This window comes from Nestor notabilis, unplaced genomic scaffold, assembly GCF_000696875.1.
Source record: "Nestor notabilis isolate BGI_N333 unplaced genomic scaffold, ASM69687v1 scaffold22600, whole genome shotgun sequence".
Lineage (NCBI taxonomy): Eukaryota > Metazoa > Chordata > Aves > Psittaciformes > Psittacidae > Nestor > Nestor notabilis.
Window position 1 is genome coordinate 1 of NW_009912753.1, and position 11462 is coordinate 11462.

Consider the following 11462-nt stretch of genomic DNA (forward strand, 5'->3'; position numbering starts at 1 on the left):
ATAAAATATATAAATAAATACATATACAAAATATGGCATTACTTTCCAGAGAGATGTTACATTTCACAGGCCACCTTTTGTTATCCAGATTTCATTGTCATACAGAATTTGTCATGAAGTTCAGTAAACAATCAGCCTCAAAAATCCCCAAATGTTGCCCAAATCTTCCTTATGTCACATACCAGAACAAACCCAAATCACTTTGCTTCCAATTAAAAGGACATAAAACATCATGGCAGGCATTTGGTTTAAATATTTAAACCCAAGGGTTCTTATTCTATGCTTAGATGCAGGCAACTAATTTCTACCAAAGTCAAAGCAAGCAACAATTGTGTGTAGCATAAACGAAGCGCGTGGGTTTCAACACCCAGGTCCATGATCCCCCCCGTCTTGTCAGTATCGTTTTCAACAGGAGTTCCTCATACAGAATATGTGCTTTGGTAGAGTGTACCAAGACAAAACAGAATAGACACAGCTTTTCAAAATAAATAAGCAGATAGAAAGGGTGCTACTGAAATGGCATTTTTTTTCTCATGAATATTCAATATTAGTGTGAGCAGGAAATGAAGGAAATGAAAGCCCTGTTGCACAAACTGAAGCAAAGGACAGACAGAAGAATGCTTTACTGAGAGCTTCAGTGCAACTGTTATCCTTTCCAGTGGCATAATTCAGTGATGGGTACATTAGAAATACCAATAAAATAATAATAATAATAAAAAAAATTATCTTGGTATTTGTAGTGACTTCAAATAACAACTTATTCTCTTCTGGAAACACTTCCTTCACTCCACAAATTCATTTCTATTACCTAGAATAGGTCAGGTCAGTGTGTACGCATATGGATCTATACATATTTGTAAATCATTCCATACCCTTACTTTCTCCTTGCATACAGAAGTATACACTAGAATTATTGTGTAGTATTTGGTATTCACATGTTACATTTAAATAAAGTTTATTAAAAAAAACAATTATATTAAATACAGACTAACAGAATATTCATAATATATTTTACAGAAAAAATAGCCATGTCTTTATTTTAGAAATACGTTTCTTTAAAAAGTTCTTTGAGATTTTTATAAAACTTTTTACCCGTGAAGATAAGTTTCCCGTCAGACCTGTAAAAAAAAGCTTAATCTTTAAATCCTTATGGGTTTGTTTTGTTTTGTAGGAGTTTTTTTCCCTTTAATGCTCTTAACCAGCTTACAATCTATAAATTCTTTACAATAAAAAACCAGTATCTTTCGGGATCAAATTGGTCACAGGCCATTCTTTAAAAAGTCAGTGGAGACTCCCTGAATCCGTTCTGAAGTGCCTTTTGTTTTTTCTCTCTCTCTGGGTATCAATAGTGCAGGTTTTCGTGGGAATTCAGAGCTCCCTACACATCCTATAGGAAGCCTGGTGCGTGTTGGTGGTGGGGTGCAGCAGTGTCCGCAGAAGCTGCGCCTCCCCATCCACCACAGAAGGCAGAGCTCTTCACTCACAACGCAGTCCACAGTGTTTGCCCAGCCCCTCCGACGTCTCTGCGAGGTCCAGTGGCCACGCACAGATGCCAGAAGAGCTGGCACCCAGCCCTCACTTGCTTTCCAAGTTATAACAGTGGACATCTCCTTTTCCCTTCCCATCATACCCGGGAAGTGGCTGTCCATATTTATCCACGCACCAGCAGTAACCTCTCTTTCGGCCTTTGGATGGGCGACACTGAAACACAATAGAAGATCCAGTTAGCATCATTTTTGTTTTCTCTGCTCTAAAATGCCATATAGCAGGGATTCCTGCTCATTAGATAGCTGCAGTTCCATCTCCTGAACAGATCTGGCAGAATTAACAAAGTATTTATTACCACTACCAGAATATTACAGTAAAAGCTTACCTCCTCTGCCCATCAACCTCTTTGGGTCTAGTTACTCCCTAATAAAACTGCTCTAAAAACTACCAGAGAAGAGCCTTATGAACTACTCCCTATTACATTAAGACAGCACAGTTGCCCCCTTTGAATACCAGGACTACTTACAACAGTATGGGCTGATGATTGGACCCATCTTTGGAAAATAAAGTCAACAGACTTGTTCCACACTAAAGCATAGGTCTGGCAAAGACAGCCATTGCAGCAATAAACACCCTTGGCTTGCATCTGTTTGCTGGAGGAATTTCAATACTGTAGCTGACATTTATTAAGAGATATATAATCCTTCTGTAATGGAGTTATCACTTCAACAACTGTTAGGTGTACTAGAACTTTACAAGTTTATTCTCCTATAAATAAGGTTGCATATATACTAGTCTATAACCTATGTGAGCTTTAGAAGTTACCTGGTGGAATTTGCCAGCAATATTGACCAACCTGAAACTACCACAGGCAACAACACTGAACCTCTTTGGAAATAGTAATGCAGTAAAAATGAAAATCTAGTATGTACTGAGTAAGCAGTGCTCTCCCCATGGAACCAAAAGTGGTAAAAACTAGACTAAAGGAGATGACATGCGTCAGGCTGCATTCAGTATGCAACCCTGGACACAGTTACACACAGTGAACCTCTGGGACCCCACAACATTTTCCACCCATTTGAAAGACATGCATCTCCAGGACGCCCATTATCTCACTAGGTTTGCCATGGACAGCCTCATTGACAAGACACAGCTTCCAGGTCTGCTCAACTTTTGACATTTGGTGATACAGGATTCACTGCAAATGTCAAGAGGTGGCTGTTTAGTCAGGACAGGCTTACAAAGGAGGTGGTGACACAAGCGTACATAGCTTTTCAAGGACTGAGGTTTCATCTGTTGCCATCACCAACATGAAAGAAGATAGGCTAGACTGAAGCCACTTATGACCCTGTCATGCAAGCAGAGCAAATGCTGCCTCCAAGATCATATTCACAGCAATTCAAGTATTTTAGGGGTTCAGGCTGGTAGGAGTCAGGTGAACTTTGCCACTACCACTCAACTGCTTGTTCTCCAGACTCTAATAGGCACATCCCCATCTCCCACATGGTTGTGGCAGTGGCTTACAAAGCGGCTTACAAAGCTAAGTGTCTTTCCCATGTGCAAGTACACAGGAAACATCAATCACATGCTGCCAAAAATGCCTGACCATTTCCATGTCTAGTTCAAGGCCTCAGGTAAAAGGGTGCTATTCTGAACAGAATTGTGAATATGGGTCATTACTAGGATGGTCTGCACCAACACACTGATCCCTGATCCAACCAATTTGTGGCAGCACGGAATAGGGTAAATAAGTCTTCACTAGGAACTTGTGAGAGAGAGATGGAACATACCACACATTCAACACAAATTTCTGAAGACGATTCCATCTCGTTTATTTTATTTTACAGTAAATGAAGTAATGTTCATCACTGTAACCACAAATTAATCTACCCTTGTGATACATTTTGTGTAACAAGCCCAATGCAGAAATAATATAACACCACCTTCTCTGAATTTGCATTAGCCCTATGCAAATGGATGTCAGCAGGATGACCAGATCAAGCTCAAAGTACGTATCAGTTTATTTTAGGAAAGGGTGAAGAAGTTCAAACCTACTGAGAGAACAGCTACATTAATAATTTGTTAAACTACGTGGTTAGCTGTGTTTGAGTTCCAGTTACCTATTTGGCTGGTTTTCTGTACCAAATCTTTTAAACCTAAGTTTTACAACTCATATTTATTGCCTCAAAAGCCTGACTGGGGCTTGCATGTATTCTCCAGGATTTCCGTCAACGCCTGCCCAAAGTCCACTGATGTCAATGGGAAATTTGCTTTCAATTCTGATGGCAAGTGGACTGGACTCTAGCTTAAGTGGTATTAACATTTAGTGACTTCAATTCTTCATGCTCAAACCTGAGGAATTCATAAACAACAGTCTCTGCCGCATTTAAATCTTACAGAAAAGGAAACTGAGGCAGCAGTTCTTGTTTTTCCCAAGGGAGCAGGCACAGATGGAGGCTGAATTAGAGCACAGGGCTTCTGGCTGCCAGCCTGGTGCTCCAGTAATGAAACTACACTTCTGCTAATAATAGTAACACAGCCTCCCCTTTTAGAAGTACTATATGAAGTATGTTACACAACTCTTGCTGATTCATAGGCTTGCATCACTCTCAAAACAAATGATCAATTAAAAGTTATCTCATGTTGTTGGAGGTTTTGATTGCTTTTTACAGTTGCATAATCGATTTTCAGAATTAACTACAACATGAAGTTAGTCTGCAGGAACACCTTCCTTACTACTACTGTTTTCTTTATTTCCCAATCTGTGATTTTGTACTACTTGCTCAGCCATGGTGTCAATAGTAAAGCATTTCTGATTCAAAGTGATGCTTTTACCCTGAAGCAGCTAGCTTGCATTCCCTACATAAGTGGCAGAGAGTTCATATGGAATAATAAAAATCCACTCTTCTGAATTTTGCACTCGACATACATTTCAAGGCTGTGCCTAGCTCTTCTGTATGACTTCAGAAGTCCAAAAAGCTGGAAAACCTCCCAAGCTGTGGAGTCAGTAATTACTTCTGATAGAAACACCAGCTGCCAGCTTCCATGCCACCTGCCCCTCTCCCTTCCACAAAGAAGTGCCGCAGAGGCATTCGTGGGGCACAGCAAAGCATATGGTATCCCATTGAATTCCTGGTCAGCCCAGAGGTCTCCATGGAGCTACAACTGTGGTCTCCTGGAACAGACTGCAGACAGCACTGACATACACCTCAGGCCGTTTTGGCTCCTGCCAAGCCCAGCTCTGTTTTCAGTGGAACGATGCCAGCTCACATTTAGGTGAGTATCTGGCTCCAGTACACAAATATGGGGCAATTCTAGTAATTGCCCCATATAATAATTCTAATGTCATCAAAACCTTTTTTTCCATGCTTGAGGCAGAAACATGCCTGTATCAACCTATTCCACGTAAATACACCTATGTACCACAGCTGAACAGTACAACCTTACATGCGTGATTTATTAACACCAAGAATTCTAAATTTTAATAGGCTTGATTTTAAAAAAGTTTATATATAAACACAAGGTGTGAAATATTTCTCGTGTTACACTCTGACAGATTAATTTACGTTCTCATAATTGTTTCACATATGCAAATTACTCCCTGTGGTTGTTCCTGAAAAGTCCATTTCTAGATATCCACAAATGTCTTGAAAAATAACTGCTTTCACCATGACTGGAAGAGTAAGTGACCAGGAAGGCAGACTATATGAGTATGAAGCACCTCCTAAATGTGTTTTAATTGTTTCCAGGGTGACCTAATTTATCAGATTCCTGCCATCACACACCTATCTACATTATAATCCTTGGCAGTGATTTTGCCAGCTGTTTCCAGAATTAAGAACACCTAGTTTACACTTGTTTTTTTGATGGGTTTACTATTTCCTAACCTATTATTATGAATTTTGTTGTCACAACAGAATATAACTGAATTGCAGATTGAATGCTGCTAATAATAGCAATGAAATTAATACAATACAATACCCTAGCATTCAGTTAATGAGATTAAGCACCTGCTCACAGTGCCTAAAGTATCAGACCTACATGTTGACGCTCCAACAAAGAAAACCAGACGAACGCAACTGTTGCATTGCCTTGCAGACAGTGAACTCAGCCTGGACAGGACTGAGACTCACTCACTTCTCAAAACTGATGATTTTTAATACATGTCAATTCTACAAGGGCTACTCAAATACGTTGTTTTTGTATTTGGTATTATGTTTTGTGCGAGGAGCAGCCTGCCTGTGTAAGCCCTGCCTGTGAAGGCCTGTTCCCAGGCTGGATTTAGGTTCATTTGCAGGAGAAGCATTCCGACTGCATTCATGTAAAATATTTACTCACATGGGCTCTATTCGTGGGCATCACCTACAAGATCCTGAGTTGTGTCAAACTACCATTGAAAGTATTGGACCTATGTAAATTGGCACCGTGCTTGACAAGGCTGGCCAGGTTATGAAAGTGCCCCTTCATCCCCTAAGTTTGCTGGCCGGATGAGCTGTTGCACACAGAGCAGGAACTTTTCCTAAAGCAGCATGGACACTACACAGAGGGCAGAAGCATGTCTTTGCTCCATATCAATACCTTAGTCTCATAAATCAACTAGGAACAAAGACTAGGTAAGTGTATTATCTGTCTTTCCTGGTTTTTCCCCTCTATTTCCGTTTTTCCTGCCTCAGTGGCAAAACTTATGATTGCACTTTAAAGTACAGTCACCCTTTAAAGTAAGGCACTTTAATACGTGCTTACTGTGGATCTGATTTACTGCATACATACACATGCCAGAGACTGCATGCAAACCACCACTTTTTTGCTGATGAAGCAAAAACCTCAGAGTCTGAAAACAGATGAAAGGAAGATCTACTGAACAAAGTAAATACCAATCTGCGGTCTTCTGTAATGCCTAGAGAAGGAAAAGGGCCATAGCATGCTTGTGTGCCTTGAATGCAGTTAAATGATGTGCTGTTCTGAAGTAGCTAAGAAATGCTTCTACGGCACAGGCACAAATCAGTCTTAGCCTCACTCCACACAGCAGCCCAGCATACTTTCTGACCACACACAGACCGAGATGTGAGCATTGCTCTCTGCTAGTTCACATGCAGCAGGAGACAAATGATACAGGCTTCTCAAAACTCCTAAAAGAAACCCTGTTCCAGCTCCATCAGCCTAGGGAAAAGCTGGGGAGCACAGATAAGCTCAGCAGCACGCACCAAAGGTCAAACAGCCCAAGTTGGTGCCGTGCTGATGGCAGAAGGGAAGGCTGTAAACCTTGTGCCTATTGCAAACACCCCACCTGACACCGCCAGCTTAAATACATTGCTCCAGGGAATATCCAAAAGGGAAAGACTGTTTCTAAGAAAGCTAGAAGCCAAAAACTGGAGAGATACCATTCCTAAAATAAGGTTGCCTGGTTGGAGGTCAGGCTCTCACTTCCAGCTAATGAACTGCATTAGCTATTAACAGAGTCAGCCACTCCTTTGGTTACCAGAGACAGAGAGGATGACTTGTATCAACCCAAATGAGAGAGACAAGACGGTCCACAAACATCTGTCCTTACAGAGGGTTTGCCTTGAGGAAAATCTGAAATAAACTTGATTTCAGGAGATTTTGGAATTATACATTTGGAGGCAAGTCACTGAACACTGGAATTAGATGGGATGTGCACACTAAGCAGAAAAACTGGCATGTCTTGCACTTCCACAAGTTCCTGAATGAGCTTACAAGGGCAGCAGCACTAAATGGAGAATGCTGCCATGGTTCAACCCCACACAACTAAAGCATAAATACCTGCAGCTTAGGTCTGCATTTGTCAAGAAAGGTCACAACCCCCGCACCAAAGAGGGCTGAGAAGCCATCCTTGCTGTAGAGTAACTACCAGATGTATCACTTTCATGATAACATGACTTGGATTTTGGAAGAGACCCGTGCAGCACATAGAGGACAGATATATACCTTTCTCAAGTTGCCTTTGGTAATATGACCCAGTGCAGTTCTTCTAGGAACTCTCAAGCAGCTATTTACAATTCAAAGCATTGATCTATTGCAGTCATATGGTGACTGCAACATTAGCTCTGTGGGTTATTGCAGAAGCACTGCCTTTTTTAAACCAAAGGGCATTAGTATGTAGAACGCCAGACAACCCATGTGTGATTAGGTATGAAGTTTCCCAAACAAACCTGCTGTCATGACTAACATAAAATAAAAATACTGTCCCCAGTTGACAAGGTTCAGCACTATCAGATCAGATCCTAAAACTGGAAATGAACTAGTTCCTCTGTAAAATGGTACATAACACACCTTGCTAGCAAGATCCTTCAGCAAAGATGCAGAAAAGGTGAAGTGCATTCAGTTAAATGATCAAGAATCTGTACTTACTTGCTTTTTCTTGTAGAACCCCTTCTTGTCACAATTTGGAATATGAAAACCCCTGGGACTCAAGACATTCAGGATCTTTAGGTGGTTTAAAGTGTCTTCCATCTCTCTACGACAGGGACCCTGTTAGCAAGCACGTTTCAGAAAACACTGATGAAACTTCATTCCCAAATGTTGTCTTTCACACAAGAGTTTAATAAATGGCAAGAAAGGGCAAGAAGCACAAACCCAAACAAATCCGTTAAAACAAAGGGATGGCCGAGTATGTCAAATGGCAGACCATTCATTCACAGATAAAATTCAGACTTTCTGCTTAATTCAGGATAAACCGATTTCTAAACACTGAAGGCCCTATGCTATGCTGAGCCACAGACTGGCATTTCCAGTTGAAATCACAGCCACAGATACTGGTCAAGCCTTCCTGTAGGTGTGTAAATCAGTAATATATAACATAACTTAGGTTTGAAAAACTGGCCTTGCACCAAGTGGGAAAAGAAGGTAGGCAGGCAACTGGAAATACATCACTTGGTAGATTTTCCCTAAAGCCATTTGATTTTCATGATTCTGCTGGATTTGAAAGTTTAAATGAGATGTATTTAATTGAAAACAGGTAGTTTGGCATAATGTGTATGCATGCACATATATATGTATAAATACTGCAACTTTGGACAAGTGCCAATTTCAACTGGACCAAATGGATGCAGCCATGCAAAGAAATGGTTGCACACAAGTCTCGTTAGAGAAGTCACCTAATGAGATATATCAATAGATAACTTTTTGCCTTACTTTCTCCATCTGCAAAAGGCTGACAACAATGTAGCGAGGATTAGCTCTAGAACAATGAGCAAAAAAGAACTTCCAGAAGCACTTTCAAGAGCATGTCTCAAACACCAATTAATTACTCCTCACTGCAGCCCTCCAGGGTAGGGAGTAAAGGCTTACAAGCCCCACTCTGCAGTCAGAAAACCAGAAGCGGAGGAGTTCACGTTTTGCCAGAGGCCAAAAGGCAGTCTGTCAGCAATGGGATCAGGATTCAGGAGGCACAACCTGCAAACTCTGTGCTTAGCTATACTCCTGTCTGGGCACATTACTGACATGGTCCACCAGCTCCTTCCTTCAGCAGAGACCCAAAAAAGCTCCTTTGCGTGGTTGCATGGGTTTAAAACATGTAAATTGCTGTATCAACACAAAGACTCATTTGGTGCAATTTTTAATTAGTGAAGTAATGACACTTGTACTTTCAAGTGGTAATATTAATAGCTTGCTCATGTAAAGTGCCTTTAGTGTCTGAAAGCATAGACTCTACAGTTCTACTGGAGTTTAAAATTGATTTTCTTTTGTTAACTAAAACCTTTCTTGCTGCTTTCATGTTTTCTTTCAGTATCAATCTCACAAGCTCTAAACACACACTTTAAGATGCTGCTCTTATGGGCAGTTCCTTAAAAAACCCCAAAACTGCTCAGACACACTGACTGCAAATCACAGACGTTCAGAGATTTGGTCCCAAGTTAGGCCTACAAAAAGATCAACAGTCCTTTTTTAATTATTATTTTGAAGCAGGCTTCCAAAGTCAGAGAGATCGGTATCAAAAGCTAACATGCAGACACAGCTAGAAGGGCATTTGCTGACAAAGGCACCTGTCCTCGATGGACTTATTTCTGGTTCTTACAGACACCAGCAGCCTCGGTAAGCCAGTGTGCCTTTGCTCATGGGGCCCAGCTACCACACAAGTGAAATGTTCATCCTAGCTAACACCAGGATCCTATTTCCTGAGAGCTACCAAAGTTCATTCTTTTATGTAGGCAGTTTACTTCATGTCCTGGGGGAGAGGATACCCTGAAAGGCAGATACTAAAGTGTTTTTTTACTAGACAGCTGGACAACAGTGACAAACTAAACATGCAGCTTCACCACCCTTGCTGTGTTAACTTGGAGGCTGCTCTCTTCAGGCACATCTTTCCACCTCATACAGGTTTTAAACCCTTCTTTTGCAGACGGGAATCCACATCTGGCTTAACCACAACTATTTTGATGAAACACCAAAGTATTTCCCAGACATATTTTTTAGGCCATCTGGCACAGGAACAAGGATAACCACAGGATTATCAGCCAGGATGTCCAGGAAGAGGAATTATTCTCCCCTCAGATTCAACAAACTCCAGCTGCCCTGCAAATCCACTGGGCACAGTCAGTAGAAAGCAATGGCAGCTCATGTGCCAGTGAGCCTTTGCATTTAGGCAGTGGCACCAAATGATGACTGCAAGTGAAGGCAATGTTCAGCATGTTGTACAAACAATGACTGACCAGTCAATATCCTAGCCCTCAACCTAACCTAAGTTTACCTCCCTTGATTTGATCCATGGAGTGTGAATACAGTGCCACTACACTGAATGTGAAACATCTTTTTTCCATTATTGCAACCCAATAATGCTGTTTCTACAACCAAATTTAACGACGACAATATTAAACCTGTCTCAAGTCCCCTCACACAAATGCGTGATACTTACAGGGAAGAAAAAGAACTTTCAGTCTCTAAGAAATAACTTAGTGAAAGTCATACTTGTATCAATGTAAGTATCACTGCATTAGACCTCTGTTTTCTGAATGTGATCTGCTCAGTCTGCTGACTGCACACATTTGCCAATCCAATAGTTTTACCGGTTAAGCAGCAAGAATGCCCTAAATGGCTACTACAATTACCACCATTTAGTTATTTATTTATCTATCTTGTCATATGCAGAACATGCATATATTTGCTTGCACACACTCACATTCTAAAAAATGCCTTTCCGTCTACAAAACGTACTTACATATTCAGTTTCTTGTTTGGATTCAGAAGAGAAATTCAGTGTGTCCGTACTCTGCGAATCATACTCCACTTTATAGCGCTGTGTGTTTTTGGCTTGCACTTTCCTGATGATATCTATTTTGATGTGTGGTGGATGCGATTTGGAATCTGGCACCCTGTGAGAGTTTGGGATGGCCTGATTTTCTACGCTGCTGGTACTCCGGTCATCATCTTCTTCTGAATCACTGGAATTTCCTTTAAGAAGAACAAATGCAGTGAAGAAAAAAAACATTAATCAACTGCCAGCAGCATCTGGAAGGGCAACAAGCCACTAGATTAGTCTACATGTTTCATTTTCCGTTATAAAATAGTGATACGTATAAAAGACGAACAATTTGGCGTTCCACATGCATCAGCGCCCTTGCTGCCAAAGCAATGACTCTTCTAAGTGAAGCATCCCCTTGCTCCCTGAACACTTTTTCTTTCTTAAATTCATTCAAGTTACAGAATAGGAAAGGGGGGGGGGGGGGCAAACAAACATTAAAAAAAGCAACACATTTTAAATCTTCTGCTATTAAAATCAGAAAGATATCTAGGTGTACAATATACATTTTAAAGGTAATGAGCAAAAAAATGTCATTAGTTCTGTAATTGTGTCAAAGGACAAGCATCTCCTTTCATCATGAGCTTCAAAAATATTTTCTCTTTAAACTACCATCCACAAAAATACAGGCAAAGCACATTTTTCCCCCCAAATACTGCATAAGCCCAGTGTTCCTGTACCTTCCAAGGTATTTGTCTACACGGCATTTCTCCCTCAT

At 40.8% G+C, this 11462-nt stretch overlaps 1 protein-coding gene across 1 annotated transcript; it reads right to left on the reverse strand.

Moving 5' to 3' along the window:
* Positions 1-1575: 1575 nt before the first annotated feature.
* IGFBP3 (insulin-like growth factor binding protein 3) lies at positions 1576-10896 on the reverse strand (the record flags this gene model as incomplete). The annotated part of the gene is made up of 3 exons (XM_010021182.1): positions 1576-1701; positions 7858-7977; positions 10664-10896. Coding segments are annotated over 3 exons (479 nt in total), but the record flags the coding sequence as incomplete, so codon positions are not given.
* Between the last annotated feature and the right edge of the window lie 566 nt (positions 10897-11462).